The 24,560-nt window shown below is 39.9% G+C and overlaps 1 protein-coding gene across 1 annotated transcript; it reads left to right on the top strand.

The window, feature by feature from the left end:
- Positions 1–3,509: 3,509 nt before the first annotated feature.
- On the top strand, positions 3,510–5,470 carry LOC142608001 (3-ketoacyl-CoA synthase 6). Its single transcript, XM_075779700.1, has one exon. The coding sequence runs from the start codon at positions 3,632–3,634 to the stop codon at positions 5,120–5,122; it is 1,491 nt and encodes a 496-aa protein (XP_075635815.1). The 5' UTR covers positions 3,510–3,631; the 3' UTR covers positions 5,123–5,470.
- Positions 5,471–24,560: the final 19,090 nt, after the last annotated feature.

Genomic DNA, 24,560 nt, shown 5'->3' with positions numbered 1-24,560 from the left:
CGATTGCATCTGCCACTTAATGAATCCTTCCAATACTTCCCAAAGGCACCAGAACTTGACTCAACACTCAGATTGGGTGAGGTAAATATTTGGGCTAAGAACCTATCAATGATGTAGAGATGGAGAGGTAGGAGTAGAGGAAAACCAAGAGAAAATGTGTAGATGATTGTGAGTATAACAATCTCTAATTCTCAAGTGTTTTTGCTAGGGTTTTCTCTTTGAAAAGCACTTCATACATTTCGTGGGTAATGATGGTATATACAGTGTGAGTAAAGAATTTGGTAAAACACTTTTTCTTTTTACCAAATAGAGAGTTTCACGGGTACCTCGTGATATGGCCTTTCTTGCGAAGTTCTCGCGAATTTGACTGTCTGGCATGTCTCTTCAACTTCTAGTCATGTGCTTCACACATGGCCTTTCGCGAGTTTCTCTTCTCGCACACTTCTCGCGATCTAGTCGTGAACTACGCTGATTCTTCTCTGAAACTTGATTCTTCACCAATCTCTTGCACTCATCCTTTACAAATATACCACATAAATATAGGGAAATGATTGAAGAAATTACCATCAAATTTGACACAGAATTAAAGCTAACAAAGGCTAGTTGGAAATCAAAATTTTACGAACCTAATTAATTAACCAAGTCGATACTTAGGTTTATTATAAGATTTAGGTTAAACATATACAAATATATTACTTAGTGTGGAAAAGTAAAGAAGGCAAGCAATATAATGACCCAAGAAAACCAATGAAACTAACAGTTTCAGGGTAAAAAACTTGGGGAGGATTTAACCTAACTATCCTCAAGGTAACAAATTCACTATGATAGAATAAAATTTTTAGAATAAATTTTTTCCCCAAATCTATAGCTATCTCTTGTAGTACTTACTCACACGACCGTGTACAACTCCAAATCCGCAGACTCTTCTATATGAATTTATTGAACATAAACACCCACGTTTGGGACTTTGAGATCCTACTCAAAACTATAAACCATCAGTTATGTATGATCTTGTATGCAGCAACTTAATCCACCAGTTCTTGATTGTAGATCTTCTTTCCGATTAATGTTTGTTGAGTTATGAGGCAATAGAAACCCCATAAATCTCACAGGAGTAACTCACAAGACTTTGTGCCTGAAATTCTAAATGTTTTCATGGACTTTGGGCATGATTTAAATTATGGAGAAAGCGGCTTTCAATTAGTCAAAGTTTTCTTTTGATTAGTTAAGCCTTGCAGAAATTGAATTCTACTTTCTTCAGTTTAACTATTCTTAAATCTTGAATTTAATCATTATGAGCAATGTCTAACACTTAACCTAGACATGTTTTTGTACTCGGTTTGCCAACTTAAATAAAATTAGAACCTAAAAATTTATTCCAAAATTTTTGAAACCTAACAAAAATAGTGAACCCCACATATTTGTCCAAACTCTTCTATCTCTTAAATTAAGGAGCTTATTTTCATTATAAAAAGAATTCTCAAACTTTGAAACTTATCATTATTTAAAAAAAAAAAAAAGAAGGTACATGAGCTCTATTCCCTATCATTATCCACAAAAAAAAAAAAAAGTAATCTAAATATTCTATACGTTACTTTTTGTAATTAGAAAAAAACAAATCTCCAAAATAGAAGTGGTCTCCCAAACAATTATTTTATTATTTTAGTATTTTGAAAATTGTTCTTAAAAATGGGAGCCAAACACATATATTATAAAATTTATTATTTGAAAACTAGTTTCAACTTCAAATTTTTGAAAATTGTTTTTATACTTTTTTGAAAAAAAAAACAAAAATTCCCCTACCAATTAGACCCTTAAGTATCTGTGGAGTGTAGCAGTTTGGTAAAGTAACATTGCAACGTGTCGTACCATATGCCGAGGAGGCAAGAGCAATTCCGAGGAGATCCCATCCTCAGATAGGGGGCCACGTCAGCGGTACGCCACCAGAGGAGGACATACTATAGAGAAATGGGCTAGGGGCGAGGGTTAGCCCTAACATGCTGAGGGGATGGTGGCTGCCACCCCATATAATGCATCCGACCATGCCTCCTTGCTGCATTTATGTAGAGAAGACCCTTGAATAGTGCTACCTTGGTTGCCACATATCACAGGGGTTCTGGGAAGGTGCCTGATGGACTAGCACTTGAGTGGTGGCATGCATGATCAACAAATGGAAGGTCCGGATCATCTAAAAGAGTCTATATAAGACAAAAGGTACCCCAGAAAGGGGGATCGAAAAAAGAGCAGAGAAAAACACTGTAGCACAAAGAAATGAAATTGTAAACAAGTCCCATTGTGATATATTCAAGAACCAGTCTCCTTAGACTGGGCCGAGGAGAATTTTCTTGCACAATATTGTGGTTGTCTTTTTTCTTTCCTGGCTTCCTTGTTATTTTTTGGCCCATAGTGAACGTTATCTAACTCATATAAGCCTAGTCTTACAGCCCACTCTCTACAAATCCATTGTGTTGGGTTATTTGGGCCTGGGTCTTCCAGTCGTTTGAGCTTAGGAGCTAAATCCAGTCCCTACAGTATCCATAGTTTCAAAAACCATTAATATTTAAATTGTCAAGATTTAACAATCACTTTTAAATTTCAAAACTTTTTTTCAAGTTTTTTTTATTATTTGGTTTGAAAAGAAAAAAATTTGTCAAATTTTTTGTCCACATTCAACTTTTATATCCACCAATTATAACTGGTCACTTTTTTTTTCTTTTTTTCTTTTTTACTTTCCTTATAAACATACCAATTTTTTTTAAAAAAAAAAAAAAAAGACAAATGACATGCCATAATAAATGGAGTATAATGTGGAAAAAAAAAAGGATAAATTTTTTTATCCAAATAAAAATCATCCATCTCATTCATTCGAATTCGAATAAAAATCTAATAGTATTTTTGTGTTCCATTTTATATTCAACTAATTGTTGGTTGGAGAGTGAGACAAAGAGAGATAAATGAATACTAAGTGGTGAACATTTGAATTTTCTTTAGATGAAAAAAATAATAATGAAAAAAAAAACCTAAAACACATAGCCAACAAAACTTGTAACTCAATTGACACTTTCTAATGTTTTTAATAAAAATATTTTGAGTTCAAATTCTCCATCTTCAATTATAACTATTGAATTATAAATAAAAAACCCGAAAGCGTAATTTGCATTGTCATTAAGGATAACTTATCAATTGTAACAAATAAAATAAGTTTGAAAATAAATCTAGCCAAAGGCAACCATCAATATGTTCTCTTATCAGTCTCCAATCATAATTTGACAATGATAAAAACAGTCCCAAGCCGATTGTTATTGGCTTATTAAGCAAGGAGTTAGGCACAAATTAGTAAAAAGAGAAAACAAAAAGTCCCAGTGGGCGTTGGGTTAGTTGCAAGTGGAGTTATTAATATGGAGTTATGTGAGCGTTGAGTGACGTGAAGCTTCCTTTCATTTAATCCTCTCATCTGCCACGGTCCCGTTGCCTTTAAATTCCCACCTTCCCACCCTACTTCTAATATCATCCTCAACCTTTCCTTCCGTAGCTATAGCTCAAGCTGTTTCTCTCTCTCTCTCTCTCTCTCTCTCTCTCAAACACAAACACAAACACAAACACACAAGAAGACACACACAGAAGAGCAAAGATGCCTCCAATCTCGCCGGACTTTTCCAATTCTGTCAAGCTTAAGTATGTCAAGCTTGGGTACCAATACCTTGTCAATCACATTCTTACACTCACACTCATACCCATCATGGCTGCTATTTGCATTGAGGTTCTCCGGATGGGTCCTGATGAAATCTCAAATCTTTGGAAGTCCCTCCACTTCGATCTCGTCCAAATCTTATGCTCCGCTTTCCTCATCATCTTTATTGCCACTGTTTACTTCATGTCTAAGCCACGAACAATTTTCCTCGTGGACTACGCTTGTTTTAAACCCCCTATCACTTGTCGTGTCCCCTTTGCAACCTTCATGGAACACTCAAGGCTCAACCTCAAAAACAATCCCAAGAGCGTTGAATTCCAAATGAGAATCCTTGAGCGCTCTGGTCTTGGGGAAGAGACTTGTTTGCCTCCTGCAATTCATTATATCCCACCTAATCCAACCATGGAAGCTGCGAGAGGCGAGGCCGAGCTCGTTATATTTTCTGCCATGGATTCTTTGTTTGAGAAGACGGGTCTTAACCCTAAAGACATCGACATTCTCATCGTGAATTGCAGTCTTTTCTCACCTACACCTTCCTTGTCAGCCATGGTGATCAACAAGTACAAGCTGAGAAGTAACATAAAGAGCTTTAACCTTTCTGGGATGGGTTGCAGTGCTGGGCTAATTTCAATTGATTTGGCCCGTGATCTTCTTCAAGTTCACCCCAATTCAAACGCTGTGATTGTGAGCACAGAGATTATTACACCCAACTATTACCAGGGCAATGAAAGAGCTATGCTTCTTCCCAATTGTCTTTTCAGAATGGGTGGAGCTGCAATTCTTTTATCAAACCGAAGATCAGAGCGCAGGCTAGCCAAGTACAGGTTAGTACACGTGGTTCGAACCCATAAAGGAGCTGATGACAAAGCTTACCGCTGTGTATACGAAGAAGAAGACAAAGAAGGCAAAGTTGGGATCTCTTTATCCAAAGATCTCATGGCCATAGCTGGTGAGGCTTTGAAATCAAACATCACAACAATTGGACCTCTTGTCCTTCCAGCTTCAGAGCAACTCCTTTTCCTTCTCACCCTGATTGGCCGCAAAATCTTTAACCCCAAATGGAAGCCTTATATCCCTGACTTCAAACAAGCTTTTGAGCACTTCTGTATCCACGCTGGTGGCCGTGCTGTCATTGATGAATTGCAGAAGAACCTTCAGCTCTCTTCTGAGCATGTCGAGGCATCGAGGATGGCACTCCATCGCTTCGGGAACACGTCATCATCATCACTGTGGTATGAATTGAGCTATATAGAAGCAAAGGGGAGGATGAAGAGAGGTGATAGGGTTTGGCAAATAGCATTTGGGAGTGGATTTAAGTGTAACAGTGCTGTGTGGAAGTGCAACCAAAGCATCAAGGCTCCCACTGATGGTCCTTGGGCTGATTGCATTGATCGGTACCCAGTTCATATTCCTGAGATTGTGAAGCTCTAAGCCAAAATGCCTAAAGGTTGTTTTGGTGGTTTTTGGGTTACTTTGACTTCAGTTATTTGCGAAGAAAAATTAAGCTGGATTTGGATTTGCATTTACTTCGTTGATGTATCCATCACTGTTCTCATTTATATCTCTGCCATACTATATTGCCCCCATTTTTTTTTGTTCTTTTCTTTAGTAAAAAGAAGTTCTTGTCTATTAGCATAGATGGACGATATGCCTGCAATGTACCAATTAGTGTCTTCCATGTAAGGAAAATACTTCAAAAATGGTTTGATGTTCGGGTTTGTAACTGTGGATACAAAATACTAGTTTTTAGGTATTGAAATAAATTCCTCCATTTATGCATTGGGTTGGTTCAATTGTCTGGACTTTGAGATTATTTTTTTTTTTTTCCTCCACTTCTTTTCCCCCTTAAAACCTACTAATTTTGTCTTTCGGAGCCTGCATGTTATAAACTAATGAGAGATTTTTAACAAACGAAGCACGGACAGACAGACAGACAAGTATTGAAAACGAGAGCACATTGCATGCGTGTCCAACTAATGCCCAAACGGGGAAAAAAATAATTTTCAAGTTTAACATAGCGGATAAAAAAAATGAAAACAGCAAAAAAAAAAAAAGTATATATATATATAAACTACACCATCTTGCTTAAAATTTAATTCAATCATCTTCCTCTCCCTCCGTAGGCATTAGTAACCCCCAAAACTATGTAGTTTTGACTTTTTATAGTTTTAAAATATGAAAAGTTAATAAAAAATATTTTTCAGAGAATATAAAAGAAAATATTTTAAAATTTTCCAATTACAATTTTTAACAAACATGATCTGTTTCAAGAAGATTGATCCACCATTTTAAAATTTATTCGTTTCAAAGCGATATAAGAGCTTTAATAAATTTCATAACAAAAATTAAAGAGAAAGACAATGATAGCTAATAGAAGTAAAAAATACCTGCATGCTAAGCATTGAGTGAAATTATAACCGGTTCACTTTGAAATTACTTGTTATAAGTTTTTGATACCTTACTACAAAATTCAAAATACAATCAAACCAATGTACTATAAAAATAGTTTTTTTGAAAAAAAAAAAAACTTTATGAATTCAATTCCATGGTAGCATTTGCAAAACCTTCATCACTAACACTTTTTCCTATCAAAACCCTAATTTTGAGGTTTAAAAAAAAATATATTTTTTAAAAGAGGAATTAAAATAAAAATCTCTAGTTTATTGGGTTTGGTTGAGTTGGCTTTGAGGTCCTTCAGAGAGACAATGTGACGGCTATCAAGTCGCTTAAATCTCCAATTTGAGGCACCACCAAGAATTACTCTTACATCTCATATTCTTCTAAAATCGCAAACTCAAGCGTTGTTAGAGCTTGGTAGCTACACAAAGAGAGGGGTAGAGGAAAATCATTTCATGAAGAAAAAATAGGTTTTGTTGATATCAAATGGGGACTGAAGTTGTGTCCTTAGTAAAACCGTCTCTTTAGAAAACAAGAAATAAAATATGTTTGCTTGTGAAAATAACCTCGAATCCACGAGGGTTCCTTGAATCTGCAAAGGTTCTTGAATCCATAAAAAGAAAAGATCTGAAATCCACCATAAAATAAAAAGATAAAAATCTAAATTTTATTGAATGAATAATTATTAGAAAACATGTACAAACTTAGTGGCCAATTTAATGGCGTTGTAAAACTTGACAAAAAAGAAAATATATTCTAAAATAACTCTTAATTAATACCTAACCATAAAGGGAACCAAATTTGACGTAAAAAGCATTAAATGCACATAAAAACAAGGAAATAAATCATTTAAACCTAAAATAATGTTTTTTTTATACATAAAAATACCAAAAATAATAAGTTACAATAATTAAATAGTAAATCGTGTCCTACATCAGACTCCTCCACTTGAAACAAACTCGTCCTTGAGTTCATCTTTAAAATTTGGAATCTTCCGCTCCAGATAAATAAATACTTTGAATGCTTGAGCCCCTTGATCTTCTTTCCATACTCGCAACTCATCAATGGAATAAATAAATCAACTTGAATTTTTTTTCCCTTTGTCTTCATGTATTTGTAGAGATTTATCAAATAAAAACTGTTAATTGAATCAAATCTATCAACCTCAATAAAATCAATAAACTTTGCTTCAGTGTCTCTTACCAAAACAATAGGAGCTTGAATGTTGCAATTATCAAACTTGACTTCATCGAGATCGTTGACAACTTTCTTTATAATTTCTTCTCTAATGGTCTCTACTATATCAACCTCAAGATCTTTCTCTATAATAGGTTCTTCATTAATCTACTCCACAATATTGATTTAAGGTTCTTCTTCTATAACAATGCCTTCTTTAATTTCCTCAAATATCTCTATATATTCTTCTTTGACTTTTACATGCTCTTCAAGAAAAGTATTTTCTTTAACATGTAATTCTTCTCTTAATGGTGGAATATATGGCTCTTTAAAATAATTCAAGTGTGAACTTCTTGGCCAATAATAATCTTGTATTGTATACAACAAGATTTCTTCACAATTCAAAGGATAAAATTTGATAGCAAGCATCTTTTTGATCCTTGGCCATGAACAAATTTTTTCTTTACCTGGTCGGATTCTATTTGATTGTACTCATTCCAACCCACTTAAGATGTATTCTCTAAGTTTATACAAAGCAAGTCCAACTTTTCTCTCTATAAAGTTGTGATTTACAACTATTTTGTGTTGGCCTTAATTCCGTGCCAAATTTGATTGTAATCTTGTTTAATTTTTTATACCCTGTATTTAATATGGGATTTTATTGTAAGGGTTATGTGATAGAGAGAAAGAGTGTGAAGTCAATACCATACTATATGCTGTACCTGTTTGGCCACCGATACGATATATTTCGGATACCGGTCAATATCAGTGTACCATTTCGGGTTTATCGCTATTTTATATATTTAATATATATACACACACACACACACACAAAATCTCTATTTACACACACATATACACACAGGCTCTCCAACTTTTAGTCTCATAAATACCTTCTATTTCAACTATTGTGTACTGGTTGATACAACAACCTAAAGATCAACTGGAGATTAGAATTGATGCAGGTAAAACAATTAAAAAAGAAGAAAATGGAACTTTTAATTCAAACACCAAATCCAAATTAAGTAAAAGAATTGGAGAGATCAAAGGTTAGGTGAAATAATGAAATTATCTACAAAATACTTTCATTATTGATTATTTTAGAGACAAAAACTGTCACAATTACAAAAAAAAAAAAAAAAAAAAAGGATTTTGTGTTTTGGTCCGGTACGCGGCTGATACGACCGGAATTCGCTGGTATGACCGGTATTTTTTCCGGTACAAAATAGAAGTAGACCGGTACCGGTGCACTGGCCGGTACGGTATGTACCGACCGGAACGGCCGGTACCGGTACGGTATCGACCACCCTGATTTAAAGACAGAAGATTTCTTGCAGGTAACTCGCGATTAAGCTTCCCGCGAAGTGATGCATGTGCCTTGCACATGACTGGAATGTGAAGAGTCATGACAGATGGTAATAGCTGGTTTTTGCGAATGTCTCGCGAGTAAGGCCTTCCCGCAAGATACCTGCGAAATAGTTTGTTTTGCTGTTTTGTCCTATCTCCTCCACTACATCCTCAAACACACTATATATACCATCATTACTCACATATTGAGTAGAGAACTTTGTAGAAGAGAAAACCCTAGCCTCAACCCTTGAGAGAATGAGATTGTTATACCCACAATTCTACACACTATCCATTGTGGTTTTTCTCTACTTCTACCTCTTCATTTCTATATCCTTGAGAGGTTGATAACCTAAACACTCACCACACTCATACTGAGTGTCCAGTGAGTTTTGGTGTTGCTGGGAAGCATTGGAAGAAGCTAAGCTTTGGTGGATGCAATCGGACACATTGCAAGATCCGGAAAGCTAGACAAGACACGGTTCCAAGAAGCCTTCTTGGAGTAGGAGCTTGGAGGGCTTAGGTGCATTGGGTAGACTAGGCTTAGAGGATCTTTTGCTATTCGTGTATCCCAACTTATTGTCTAGTGGATCGATTTACCGCTTGGAGGGTGGCGAAGAGGTTTTTCGCTGAGTTCTTCGGTTTCCTCTTCGATAACACATTGGTGTGTTATCTTGTGTTTGCATTTCTCTTACCTACACTTTTAGCTTTCATTTTACTGCTGTGATTTGTTGAATATGACTTAGAGTAGTTTTATTGTTTGTTCGCTCGTATTTACTCTTGTTTCCGCACTTAGATAAGTTAGAGTAAAATCAACAAAATCGTAATTTTTAACTTGGGGTCTATACAAGCTCTTATGTTTCTAAGACAAATCTGAGCTTTCACTCTCATAATAAATACTTTCAAAGTCAAATAAATCCTCTAGATCAAGTAACCAATCAAGAAAATATTCTTTATAAAAATAACCACTAAAACTTGCAATTTTTCTATAATGTCTATATGAAATTTGCTTACCAATAGGTTTCCTGTGAGTTATATATTTGCGACAGTTATCCCTATTGTTTCCATGCTCCAACGATGGCATCCTAAGAAAGATATTTGTGCGTGTTATTTGTACGTTATGTAATACTTTTAAAGTTTTTTGTTACCAAAATTGCTACCATCTCATATGTCAGCTACCAAACCAGGATAAATCAAGGCTCTAATACCAACTAATACAGGATGCGAAAGCGTCAAAAAGTAGAATATGTCTACCTCTAGAAAACAAGAAACAAAACACATTTGTTTCTGAAAATAACCTCGAATCTACGCGGATTCCTTGAACCCCTAAGAAGAAATGGTCTGGAATCCACTAGAAAATAGAAAAATAAAAGTCTAAATATAATTAATTGAATAATTGTTAAAAAGCGTGTACGGACTTAGAGGCCTATTTAAAAGCTCCATAAAACTTGACAAACAATATAGTATATTCTAAAATAAATCCTAATTAATATCTAACCATAAGGGAACCAAATTTGACCTAAAAAGCATTAAATGCATCTAAAAACAAGGAAATAAATCACCTAAACCTAAAATAACGTTTTTTACATAAAAATACCAAAAATAATAAATTACAATAATTAAATAGTAAATCATGTCCTACATCACAATCCTTATTAGAGCTTGGAAGCTACAGAAAGAGAGAGGTAGAAGAAAATCATTTCATGAAGAAAAAATAGATTTTGTAGTTGTTGCTTTTGGAATGAACGAGGAGAATTACTTTGATAAATTAAAATTTGGGTTTCTTAGATTATATAATAGATTTTATTTCCTTTTACTTTTCTCTGTATTCTTAAAAACCTAATCAATTGATTTTTTCTAATAAATTTATCATTATTTTTTCCAATTTTGTTTTTCATTTTTTAATTAAAAAAATAAAAATAAAAACTATGTCACTTTGAGGGTCATTAACAATGTAATTCTAACGTAGACTAGGGGGAAGATTGAATTAAATAAAATTGAAACTTAAAGAAAGAAATTTGAGGGTCATTAACAAAGTAAAGTTACATGACCAATGTGTATCTTTCTCATGCGATTGCTTGGTTCTAACTAGATTCATGCCACAAGGCCTCACTAACACTTCTCGAACCTTATCCAAGGGCAGATGCAAAGGGATCAAATGGGACGAATTTGGCCCTTGGCCCCACCAAAAATCCCATTTATATATATATATATATATATATATTTTTTTTTTTCTTTTTGTATTATATATATTATGTCTAGTTTCATATAAAAAATACAAACAAAATATTTCCTATTATATAAATGTATTTTAGTGTTCAAAAGTTATCATATAAAAATAAGGATTGATGAAAAAGGGGGAGGGGGGGGGATAAAGAACTTTTAATTTAAGAGAAAAAATTAAAAAGATATTGTTAAGGTTTAATCATTTTATGAGTCTAACAAAAACCTTTATATATAGGTTTTACATAAAGTTTATCTAATTACTAATGTGGAGGGTAAAAATTCTCGAATAAACATTTGGGCTTTGGGCTTTATTGACAGGTACCAATTTGTTTTTTGATTAAGGCCTCTAGGCCCACAAGTCAGTCTGCACTATAAAGGTCCGAGGAGTTGTCTGAGGAGGAATGTCTCCTCGGACAGGCCCGGCAATGACCTTGGAACTTGCCAAGAAGGTTAAAGGCAGAATTCTAGAAAAACTGATGGGTAAGAAGGTGATCCAAGCACCCTCTAGACGCAAGGATGTGATAGAAATATCTAGGGAAAAGACTGCTACCTCCACATTAAAGACCGTACATCTACCTCTCTGGCCACATTAATGGAGAAATGACCTCTGAACAATAGAAATCAACCTTCCTGCTATTATTTAAAGACTTCAAGAAGGTGGTGGATGGGACAAGTATCTAAGGGAAAGATTTGTATGATACGTGGAGAAACAGTGAAGAGGAAGAAGTATATAAGGAGACGAGAGAGGAAAGAGAAAGGGATCGACACATTCTGCTGAGAATAAAATAGGAACTAAGGATTGTAAACTTTGGCCTGGAAAGGGAATATTTATACAAATCATCCTCGGCTTACGTTCGAGGAGATCTATTTGTCATATTTGTTCATCATTTACACAAATTGTAACACTCTAGCCTGTTAATCGAACTCCCAACATCCCGAGCCTAGATTTCAAACCCATACTCTACAAATTTTATTGTATAAGGCTCATTGGGCCTGAGCCCAACATTCGTTTTTGGGTTCGGGTACAATTGTGCACTTATAATTGGCGCCGTCTATAGGAAGTCTAGCGTTGAAGGAATTGGAACATCATGGCAGGTTTAGGCTCACACCATGCAAAATCTGAAGGATTGTAGCCCGTGGATCTTTTTGAGCGTCTTGAGCGCTGAAGGGATCGAGAGGGAAGCGTTCATACCGTATATCCTAGCGTGAGTCATACATGCGGTGGAGGCAACGCCTCCCATGAGGATGATGCCAAGGCCATGCAGAGGGAGATTAACCACCTCAAGAAGAAGTTACACCGTGTCAGACGAAAACGGGCTTCACCCCCACCCAATCCTTCTTCATGGGAATCCCGGGGAAGCAGTTACAGTTCAAGGTCCAGGACCCCCCCTCCCGGCGAAACCTTCTCTTGCAAAGAGGATGACCTACTGGGTCATAAGCATAGGAGGCTTCCTTCCAGGGGCTTGGGGAACGACGCTATGAGCAGAGCATTACACCAACTCTCTAAATCACCCTTCTCACGCAGGATTGAGAATGGAAGGCTCCCCAGGCGGTTCACCCAGCCCACTTTCACCATTTATAATGGCCGGACAGACCCGGTGGAACATGTGAGCCACTTTAATTAGAGGATGGCGGTGCATTCTCACAATGAGACCTTGATGTGCAAAGTCTTCCCTTTTAGCTTGGGACCTATTGCTATGAGATGGTTCAATGGACTAAAGTCGGGGTCTGTCGGTTCGTTTAGGGAACTTACTAGGGCATTCGCGTCTCAGTTCATTACATGCAGCAGAGTTCCTCGACCGTTGGACTCGCTACTATCTATGGCCATGAGGAAGGGGGAGACGTTGAAAGCATACTCCGACAGATATTGGGAGATGTTCAACGAGATAGATGGAGATTTTGACGAGGTGGCGATTAATACTTTTAAAGTGGGCCTTCCCACTGACCATGACTTGAGGAAATCCTTGACCAAAAAGCCCGTACAGAGTGTACGTCGCCTCATGGACCGTATTGACGAATACAAAAGGGTTGAGGAAGATCAACAGCAGAGTAAGGGTAAGGCGAAGGTAATCCCACAGGATAGAAGGGATTTCAAGTCGAACAAGTATCACAACAATAAGCCGAGGAGAGATTACTCTAGGCAGTCTGGCTCAGCCATTCCTCAAACAGTTAATACTGTATTCCGAGAACCAGTGTACCAACTACTGGAGAAAGTCCGTAAGGAACCCTACTTCAAATGGCCTAGTAAGATGGTGGGGGACCCTATGAAGCAAAATCAGAATCTTTTTTGCCAATACCATCAGGATGTGGGTCATACTACTGAGAACTGTCGGACCCTTTAGAACAACTTGTTGGTGAGGGGAAATTGAAGCAGCATCTGTACCAACCTAATGGGCAAGGCAGTTAGTCTGGCTCAAATAATCAGAAGAACAACTCATCTCGGCCGCCCTTGGGAACGATTAACGTTATCTTCGCAGCACTTGGCAGGATCGGTTCCTGTCCCACCAGGGTGATGGCAGTTTCACACTCCCAGGCCGAGGAGTCAGGCTCGAAGCCGAAGAGGATTAAAGGGAATGTGCCTGTCTTGGGATTCTCAGAGGAGGATAAGGTTGAGACCATCCAACCCCATGATGACGCCCTAGTGGTCACTTTGAGGATAGGAAATTACGACGTCAAAAGGGTGATGATCGATCAAGGTAGCGACGCGGATATTATGTATCCCGACTTGTTCAAGGGGCTAAGGTTAAACCTGGAGGATCTCACTCCCTATGACTCCCCACTAATAAGCTTTGAAGGGAAGGCTGTCATACCAAAGGGGCAGATTTGATTGTCCGTACAGCCTGGCTCAGAAACGGTCGAGGTGGATTTTATTGTGGTTGACTCGTATTCCCCATACACAGCCATCCTTGCCAGGCCTTGGTTGCACGCTTTGGGTGCTGTCTCCTCGACTTTGCATGTTAAAGTAAAATTTCCCTCGGGGGGATTCACCGAAGAAATTCGTGGCAGCCAAGCAGTGGCAAGGCAATGCATATTGGCTGCAGTACTACATCAAGCCAAATCAAAGTCCTCAGCCTCGGCTATGAAGGACTTATAGCAATTAACAACTCTGGATATGCCCGATGCGGTGACAGTAGAGGAAGCCATGTGTGAAGATTTGGAGAAGTTTCTGATAGCCGATGATCCCAAAAGGTTCTTTCAAGTTGGTGTACATTTACCACACCAAGAGAAGATGGAATTGGAGGAGTTTTTGAAGGACAACATCGATGTCTTTGCTTGGGATCCCTACGAGGCTCCGGGGGTTGACCCAAGCTTCATTTTTCATCATTTGAACGTCAACCCTGCCATTGTTCCTAGGAGGCAGCCACATTGGCGTTCCTCTAAAGAGCATTCCGAGGCTGTTAAAGAAGAAGTGCTCAAGCTCAAGAGGGCTGGGGCTATTAAAGAATTTTTATACCCGGAATGGTTGGTGCATACAGTTGTGGTGAAAAAGAAGAACAGAAAGTGGAGAGTATGTGTGGACTTCACAGATTCAAAAAAAGCTTGCCCAAAGGACTCGTTCCCGATGCCACGCATCGATCAGCTTATGGATGCCACGGTCGGACATCCTCGGATGAGCTTTTTAGATGCCTTTTAGGGCTTTCACCAAATTCCGTTGGTGGCGGATGATCAGGAGAAGACTGCCTTCATTACTCCAGCAGGAAACTATCACTATAATGTGATGCCGTTCGGATTGAAGAATGCAGGGGCTACTTACTAAAGGATGATGACCAGAATGTTTGAGTCGCAACTTGGAAAAACCATTGAGGTATATGTGGATGATATGGTAGTGAAGAGTAAGACAATACCCACACACGTGAAAGATCTGGACGACACCTTTCAAATACTTAGAAAGTACAAGCTGCGTCTTAACGCCTTAAAGTGTTCTTTTGGGGTGGGTTCCGGAAAGTTCCTAGGCTACATGGTGACTCATAGAGGGATAGAGGTGAATCCGGCACAGGTCAGGGCCATCCAAGGCTTACAGCCACCTCGGAATCCAAAGGAAGTTCAAAAGTTGATCGGAATGATCGCTGCTCTTAGTAGATTTATTTCTCGGTCAGCTGACCGGTGCAGACCTTTTTTTCCAACTGTTAAATATATGGAAAGGATTCCAATGGTCCGAGGAGTGCGCTTTAGCTTTCCAGTGACTTAAGGAATATCTTTCCTGGCCACCCATTATGTCTCGGCTGGAGGTTGATGAAGTCCTGTTTGCGTACCTAGCTATGGCCATCCATGCAGTCAACCTGGTCCTTATAAGGGACGATGGCAGAGTGCAAAGACCGGTCTATTATGTCAGCAAATCCTTGAATGAAACTGAGGTGCGTTACTTGCCCTTAGAGAAGGCACTTCTGGCCGTAGTCCATGCCATACGAAAGCTTCCTCACTATTTCCAGTCCCACACCGTCGTGGTTTTGACCTAACTGCCTCTCAAGTCGGTGTTACAAAGTGCTGACTACTCCGGAAGGGTAGCTAAGTGGGGAACTATTTTGGGAGCCTTTGATATCAAATACATGCTGCGCACCTCGATGAAGGGCCAAGTTCTCACAAACTTGGTGGCGAAGTTTACTGAACCATTGTTGGAAGAAACTACAAAGGAATCACACATGGATGAAAAATCAGTTAGCATGATCATGGACAGAGGACCTCCGATTTGGAAAGTGTCCATTGATGGGGCAGCCAACCAGAGGGGATCTGGTGTTGGACTTGTTTTGGTATCCCCTGAGGGAATTGTCTTCGAAAAATCATTGAGATTATCATTCTCGGCAACTAATAATGAGGCTGAGTATGAAGCGGTCTTGGTTGGTATGAACATGGTACGTAGGATGAGGGGAAAGGAAGTTCATATGTTCTCGGATTCTCAGTTAGTGGTTGGCCAAGTGACAGGGACCATGGAGGCTAGGGATCCAAGAATGCAAGAGTACCTGACCTAGGTCAAACGTTTACAATCTAAATTTGATTCCTTTATCATTTCTCATGTTTCTAGAAGTGGAAACACATATGCGGACTCATTGGCCACTTTGGTGACATCCTCGGCTCGATTTTTTCCTAGGATTATCCTCGTCGAAAACTTGTTAGAATCGACTTTGACCACTACAAGTGCCGTCCATGTCCATCTGATAAGGTCCGGGCCTAGTTGGATTGACCCTGTGGTATCTTTTCTAAAATGCTACATTCTTCCCGAGGACAAGTTTAAAGCAGATAAAATCCGTCGAAAGGCGCCTCGTTTCTGGCTATCCGAGGATCAGAAATTGTATAAACGCTCCTTCTCCAGACCATACTTGTTATGTGTGCACCCCGAGTCAACGGAGGCACTTTTGAAAGAATTGCATGAGGGAATTTGCGGAAGCCATACTGGGGGAAGGTCCTTAGCCCATAGGGTTCTAATTCAGGGATATCGGTGGCCCAATATGTAGAGGGAAGCTTAGGACTACGCAAGAAAGTGTGACCAGTGCCAAAGGTTAGCTCCCAACATTCATCAGCCTAGGGGAGTCCTTAATCCTTTATCCAGTCTTTGGCCTTTCGCTCAATGGGGATTGGATATAGTAGGGCCTTTTCCAAGGGCTATGGGAAATAAAAGGTGGCTACTTGTGGGAACCGACTACTTCACCAAGTGGGTCGAAATTGAGCCCTTAGCAAATATTAGGGATATCGACTCCAAGAAGTTTATTTGGAAGAATATTATCACTAGATTTGGGGTACCCCACACACTTGTTTCGGATAATGGCGTACAATTTGATAGTAGAGCTTTTAGGAAGTATTGTAGTGACATGGGCATCATAAACAGATACTCCACCCTAGCTCATCCTCAGGGAAATGGACAGGTCGAGGCTGTTAACAAGGTCATCGTCAGTGGTCTCAAGAAAAGGCTGGATGATGCGATGGGTAAATGGGTAGAGGAGCTACCACATGTTTTATGGACGTATTGAACTACGCCGCGCAGATCAACTAGAGAAACACCATTCTCTATGACTTATGGGGCCGAGGCAGTGATACCTTTAGAATCTGGTTTCCCCACGCTAAGGACGAGTTCTTTTAGTCCAGAAAATAATGACGGCCTCTTGGAGAAAAGCCTGAATTTGGTTGAGGAACGGCGAGAGGCCGCTATGGTCCAAATGGCTTATTATCAGTAGAAACTTAAGCGGGGGTATGATGCCCATGTGAAGCTAAGGCCACTAGCACCTAGGGATCTGGTGTTGAGGAAAGTTGTGGGTACCGCCAAAAACCCAGCTTGGGGAAAACTAGGACCAAATTGGGAAAGACCCTATTGGATCATCTCTGTAGCAGGCATAGAATCATATCAGCTAGCTGATCTAGATGAAAAAATTGTACAACACCCCTGGAATGTAAACAACCTTCGAAGGTATTATTATTAATAAAAAGCACTTTTACCGTTCGTGGTTCAAATTATGAATATGTATTTGGGTTTATCTGTTACAATTTTTAAGTATCAAACAGAAACTTAGTGATGCATGGTCCTCGGACCACATACCTTGTGGAAATTGATATCTTATTAAGTATCAAACAGAAACTTGGTGATGCAGTGTCCTCGGACCACATACCTTGTGAAAATTGATGTCTTATCATTTGTTGAACAGAACCTTAGTTATGCCGGGTCCACAGACCTTCTACTTTGGGGAAATTAACATCTTAAGTTACAATTTTTAAGTATCAAAAAGAAACTTGGTGATGCAGTGTCCTCGGACCACATACCTTGTAGAAATTGATGTCTTATCATTTGTTAAACAGAACCTTAGTTATGCCGGGTCCACAGACCTTCTACTTTTGGAAAATTAACATCTTAAGTTACAATTTTTAAGTATCAAACAGAAACTTGGTGATGCATGGTCCTCGGACTACATGCCTTGTGGAAATTGATATCTTATTAAGTATCAAACAGAAACTTGGTGATGCAGTGTCCTCGGACCACATACCTTGTGGAAATTGATGTTTTAACATTTGTTAAACAAAACCTTAGTTACGCCGGGTCCATAGACCTCCTACTTTGGTGAAATTAACGTTTCAAGTTACAGATTCTAAGTATCAAACAAGAATTTGGGTATGTATGGTTCTCGGCCCACGTACCTTGTACAAATTGATATCATACTTATCATTAAGACAAAGTTTATTTATGTCAGGTCCTTGAATACTTTACTTTAGAAATAATAGCAAAAATCCATGTCGTATTAATGTTGAGATGTTGATGAAGTATTTTGATCACTATATGCCTCAAATTGAATCCTAAGTTAGGTTGTTAGTCGTTCATCATTGTGTCACACACGTTATGTTCTCGAGGTGTAATTTGTAAAGTGTAAGCTAAGCATGTGTACTATTGTTTAAAGTTATGATAGTTTAAATATTGAGAGTGGAGTTAATTGTTCCACTCATTCATCTTTTTGTGCTGATGAGAACTCTTATACTAAAAAGTACAAGTCAAATGAAGATTAAACAAGACAGTCTTTCATTAATTACTTCTAATGTACATTACAAAGAAAGTCTTCGTTACATAACAAGAAAGGGGAAAAGTCCTAGGTTCGGCCCTAAGCTTTTGAAGAAGGGTCTTGCTCAGAAGTGCTGGCCGCTTCAGTGCTTTTTAGCTCCTTTTCAAAAGAGGATTGGACTTGTTTTCCTTTGCTTGTTGCTACAGGTGGAGGGACGATAGGCTCGGCACTTTGGCTTGTAGCCTTCTCAGCACCTTCACCCTGTTCCTTCTCTTTATTGGAACTCATAGGTTCTGTAGGAACAAGAATGGGCTCTGGGATCACAGGAGAGGGCATGGAAGGAGCTGTTTCAAGGGCAGGGGCGACAGGAGGAAGTTCTTCTATCTCCTGGATGTCTAGGGGAAGCCAGATGTTCTCGGGCTTCCTCAGCTCAGAAGTTGAAGGAATCTCTGCTACATTTAAGGCTTCCCCCCAAACTTGTTGACAGTATTCTCGGCACAGTGCGGCGAACTCCTCTGTCAGCTAGTTTTCTGTCGCCGCTACCCCTTCCTTGTAAGCAGGTTTCTTCGCGGCCTCCAGCGAGTCCTTGAAGGTGCGGGCCTCATCCTTCATCTTTGCAAGCTCCTCTTTCAAGTTGGAGTGTTCTTGTTGAGCTTTGGATAACTCTTCATCCTTTTGACGAAGAAGCTTGCGTTGCCCCTTCACCTGGGTCCTCATAGCCCTTAGGTTGGCCTCGGCACCATCTTTTTCTCTTTTTAGCTCTGCCAGCTGCGTTGTGTGCTTCTCATTTTGCGTGAGGGCCTGGCCTAGGGACTTCTCCGTCTCCAGCCGAAGCTCTAGTTCAATTCCAGCCTTCTTCCGAGAATCCTCTACCCACTTCTCGGCAGCAAAGACTTCCTGGATGGCCTATGAAGAAATATCAAAATATCAAACGCATAAAAATGTCTCCTACAATGAGGTGTGATGAAAAAATAAGGCGAAGATAAGATTTAAATACTTACCAAGCCTAAGTCCCTCTTTAGCGAAAGGAACAGGTGGAACTGGTTCATCTTGTCCAGGGCTTCCATGTCCTTAGGTAGTAGGAGAGGACGTTCCAAGGCATCTGCTAGGTGGAGAGCATGGCCTTGTTGGAACATCCTAATGTTGGACTGGCTAGAGATGGGTGCCCCGTCCAACTTGAGCTCGGGAGACCAGTTAGCCGGTGCACGGCGCACTTCGGCAAGGTTTCTGATCTCCCCGCTTTCCACTGAGGAGGCATGTCCCTTGCCCTTGTCATGTCTTTGTTGCGGGGGTCGTCGTTGTTGTTGTTTTTGCTTCTTCTACCTTTCCCCATCTGCCTCCTCGGCCTCACCCTTCCTTTTCTTCTTAAGCTCTGCAACGGGAGGCTTAGGATCGGACGGAGGAAGGGGTGGGGGCAAGGACGGGGGGACCTGTGACCCACCTGCTCCCTTTTTAGAGACTCCCACGCCCCTCTTCTGCATCAGTTCCTTCAGGGCATCCATCTCTTCTTCTTCGGAGCTGGAGTCAGGGCGGGCAACTACCAAACCTTGTATCCCCGAAGTCTCGGCGGGCTTGTGCTCCTCGTCTGAGAGAATGACAAATGAGATTCCTCGAGGCCTTTCGACGTCCTCAAGTTGAAACTGGTCTATCTCCTCATCCAACGAGTGCGGCGAGGACGCTTGCTCTTCTTGGACGGCAGTTTTCTAGGAGTGCGCCGAGAGGGGAATTGCTGCAAAGGGGCATGTGTACAGGATGGTGGTGGGATCGTCAGGAAGATCGCGGTCGGAGAGGAAGCTTGGTCTTGCCACGTTTATCCTTCTACGTCGCTTATCCCCCGCGATGATTGCGTTTTCTATCTCTTGGAAGTCTACTGATATAGGATCGTATCCTAATATCAAGTATGCTACTCTCACTTGTAAATCTTCACTCACGAAGACTTCTGAGCGGAGGACGTGATTTAAGTCGGCAACGTTGTAGAAGCTCAGGCGCGAGCGTACGTGCTGTTTATCTGTGAGAGAGGCATCCGAGAAAACAAACATGGTCAAATTAGTAATAAACCTAAAGACCAGAAGTAATAGTGTGCAATAAGAATTAAAGTAGTAAAGGCGGCGGGATTGAATCACGGGTTATGGAATTTAACTCCTAAGGAGTCATACTTGGATCTCCCCATACGACCGGGCAGTGAGGGTCGTCATGCCAGTTTCCTAAGGCGATAAGGTAGTCATCCTTCATGCCTTTGTTGGATTTAGGTAGACAAGAGATTAGTCTGACTATACTGGACCGTGACTTAATGTAATACCCTACATTTTTGAGTTTGTGGCATTCGTACATGAAGGCAACGTCATGCCATGTGAGGTTTAGGCCCATCTGCTCGTTCAAAGCGTCGACACTACCTAAGACCCTAAACACGTTTGGTGCGCACTGGTCTGGGCATAACCTATGGTTGCGAAGGTATTCTCTAATCACATTTCTCATAGGGAGAGTCATTCCACCTTCTATGAAGGCGATCATGGGAATGATGACTTCTCCCGTTTTTCGAGTGCCGTCTACGGCTTCTACTGGGCAATACTTTAGACCTACATCATCGGGAATCTGGTATTTGGCCCTAAAACCTTCCATGCCAGCGTCTGTATCAACTAGGTACTTAAATTTACCCATCTAGGAGAAGCGAAAATGCGAGTTTAAAGAAGAAAAGAAGTTTAGAGGGGAGCCGAGGATAGAATCCGAGAAGGAAGGAGCAAAGAAAGTAAGAACTTACGAGATTTGGTTATGTAAGTCTTCACGAGCTTCTGGAGAGAAAGGGTAATGATTGACGTTTAGATATGATTGATTGCTGGAGAAATGAATGAAGGCGAGGGTTTCCAGGCGTTTTGACGTGCGGGAGGCCGCCTCGAAATTGAATTTGTCCCGCTCAAATTTTCAGGGCCAACCTGGACCGTTGGATGTTCATCTTACCGTCGAACGTGGGGAACATGATGTAACTTGCGGTCATAAATGCGCACGTTCCGGGTTTTGAAGCGTCAGAAGGCATTTTCAAGGAACGAAAAGAGCCATACACGCACGGTGGTTTAAAAAGCATGTGAGAGGTAATCTGGTTGGATCAAAACTCTATTTCTCTCCTCGGATGGGTGGGAAAAATAAAGTTTCAAGGGGCTATTGTGGGGGGTAAAAATTCTCGAATAAACATTTGGGCTTTGGTCTTTATTGACGGGTACCAGTTTGTTTTTTGATTAAGGCCTCTAGACCCACAAGTTAGTCTACACTGTAAAGGTCCGAGGAGTTGTCCGAGGAGGAATGTCTCCTCGGACAGGCCCGGCAATAACCCTGGGACTTACCAAGAAGGTTAAAGGCAAAATTCTGGAAAAACTGATAGGTAAGAGGGTGATCCAAGCACCCTCTAGACGCAAGGATGTGATAGAAATATATAGGGAAAATGCTGCTACCTCCACATTAAAGACCCTGCATCTACCTCCCTGGCCGCATTAATGGGGAAATGACTTCTGAACAATAGAATTCAACATTCCTGCTATTATTTAAAGACTTCAAGAAGGTGGTGGATGGGACAAGTATCTAAGGAAACGATTTGTATGACACATGGATGAACAGTGAAGAGGAAGAAGTATATAAGGAGACAAGAGAGGAAAGAGAAAGGGATCGACACATTCTGCTGAGAATAAAATAGGAACTAAGGATTGTAAACTTTGGCCTGGAAAGGGAATATTTATACAAATCGTCCTCGGCTTACGTCCGAGGAGATCTATTTGTCATATTTGTTCATCATTTGCACAAATTGTAACACTCTAGCCTGTTAATCGAACTCCCAACATCCCAAGCCTAGATTTCAAACCCATACTCTACAAATTTTATTGTATAAGGCTCATTGGGCCTGAGCCCAACATTCGTTTTTGGATCCGGGTACAATTGTGCACTTACAACTAAAATTCAATTTATAAGAATTATAAGGGAAATTTGATTATGAAAAACAAACAAATTATTCAAATATTTTTTTAAAAATCTTGAAAATAAATGCAATATAATGTATATGCTATTTTCTTATAGGTTTTTTTTTTTAAACATTAAAGTAACACTAATATTCACATAAATGGCATTTGATTGTACATAAATCTACGTATATCTGACATCTTAAGGTTTACATATATATATATATATATATATATATATATATATATATATATATATATATATATATATATATATATATATAGTCATAGTTTTAAAAACCGGACCGGACCGGCCAGTTCGACCAATTCAACCGAGAACCGGCCTTAAATCCGGTCCGGTTATGACATAAAACCGGAAATGATGCAAAAAACTTTGAACAGTTTTGATTGGCCGGTTGAATTGGGAACCGGTCATCAGGCAAAACTATGTCGTTTTGCCCTCAAAATTAACCCTAACTCCTAACCTATCAGATTCAGCTCTCTCACTTCTCCTCAGTCCTCACGCCTCCAGCCTCCAGCCTCCTCATTCCTCAAGCTCTCAGCCTCTCACAGTCACACTCTCCCTCACGCCCTCAGCGCTCAGCCCCTCACGGCTCACTCCCTCGCGCGCGCGCGCATGCCCTAGCCCCTCGCCCCCTCTTGCTCGCACTTTCTCAGCCCCTCGTGCTCGCACTCTCTCAATCCCTCGCACCCTCATGCCCTCACTCCCTCACCCTTCATTCCCTCACTCCCTCAACCTCTCTGCCTCGCCCCTCACTCCCTCGCTCCCTCAGCCTCTCTACCTCGCGACCTCGCCCTTTTTACCTCGCCTCTCTGCCTCACGACCCTCGTGGCCCTCGCCTCTCCACACACGCCGCCACCTCGCCTCTCCACGCACGCCGCCACGCCCACCATCACTTTCTCTGCCTCCACACATAACGGCGTCGGCGCCACGCCCACGATCTTCTCTTCACCTGATCGAAATTAAAAATGGGTATGGTTCAATTTCATTTTTCATTTCAATTTCCCTTCCTTTCTTTTCATTTTTCTTTTCTTTTTTCACTAAAATTTCCCATTTCCATGCTTCAATTCTCGTTTGCAGGAGAAATTTATGGTTGTGATCGTGGACTCTGAAGTCTGAAGTGCTGGGTTTTTTTTTCCTCTAAAGTGCTGCTCTCTGTTTCTCGGCTCGGCTTCATCAGGTAACATTCTTTACTTTTGATTTTGCTTTTGATCATGTTGTGGATTCTTTGTATGGTGTGGATTTGTTGTGAATTTGATTTACAGAGATTACTGTTTGTGAAATATTTTTTATAGAGAATTATACGATTGTTTGTGTATGTCACTATGTTGATTGTTGTGTTGATGAATTTATTTGTTGATAAAATAGTTGCTGCCAGTCTGAAATTGTTGAGTGAAATGGAGTCCGCCTCTGTACCATCTAATGAACATGCTTCTACAACCAGGTCTAATGCTAATTCTTCATCTGTGAGAGCGAAATGTGATCCTGCATGGGATCATGTGACTTAAGAGTTGAAAGATGGAAAAAGTAGTTATAAATGTATACATTGTGGGAAAAGTTATAAAGGAGGGGGCATCAATAGGATGAAAAGACATCTAGTTGGAATTAAAGGTGATGTGGTTGCATGTATGGATGTACCTTATGATGTTAGGTTTCAAATGGTTGAGAATTTGAAGGAAACTGCTAAATCTAATGAACAAAAAAAAAAAGATCAAGAAGCATCTAATTATTCACCATTAGGAGGACTCACCAGAATTTGAAGATGTCCAAGAAATTACTCCTAGAGGTAGGGGTTAGGTAGGGGAAATAGAAGTGGTGGTCCTAGTAATTTTCCATCAAGATCCAATCTTGGCAAGAGAAAGGTTAGTGACATTGGTAATTACTTCGCTCCTAGAACAACACCAGGAGCTCAACCTTCTATTAAAAGTGTTCTTGCTGGCAAAGAAAAGAAATTGAGGGTTGATATGGCTGTAGCAAGATGGATGTATGATGCTTGCATTCCAATTAATGCTGTGAATTCTAGTTATTATCAACCTATGCTCAATGCTGTAGCTTCTTATGGTCCTGGATATAGAGGCCCAAATTATCATGCCCTTCGAGTGCCTTTGTTAAGAGAAGCAAAAAGATAAGTTCAATTGATTGTTAATTCTCATCGTCCATATTGGGCTGACACTGGTTATATAATAATGGCTGATGGGTGGACTGATACTAGGCATAGAACATTGATTGATTTCCTTGTCTATTGTCCTAAAGAAATTATTTTTATACGTTCTGTTGATGCTTCT

Source organism: Castanea sativa, chromosome 8 (assembly GCF_040712315.1).
Source record: "Castanea sativa cultivar Marrone di Chiusa Pesio chromosome 8, ASM4071231v1".
In the NCBI taxonomy this organism is placed as follows: domain Eukaryota; kingdom Viridiplantae; phylum Streptophyta; class Magnoliopsida; order Fagales; family Fagaceae; genus Castanea; species Castanea sativa.
This window is presented reverse-complemented; position numbering and strand designations above follow the sequence as displayed.

What these genes read in the sequence shown, in the direction of transcription:
- LOC142608001 (XM_075779700.1), top strand. Translation starts at nt 3,632, where the DNA reads ATGCCTCCAATCTCGCCGGACTTTTCCAATTCTGTCAAGCTTAAGTAT.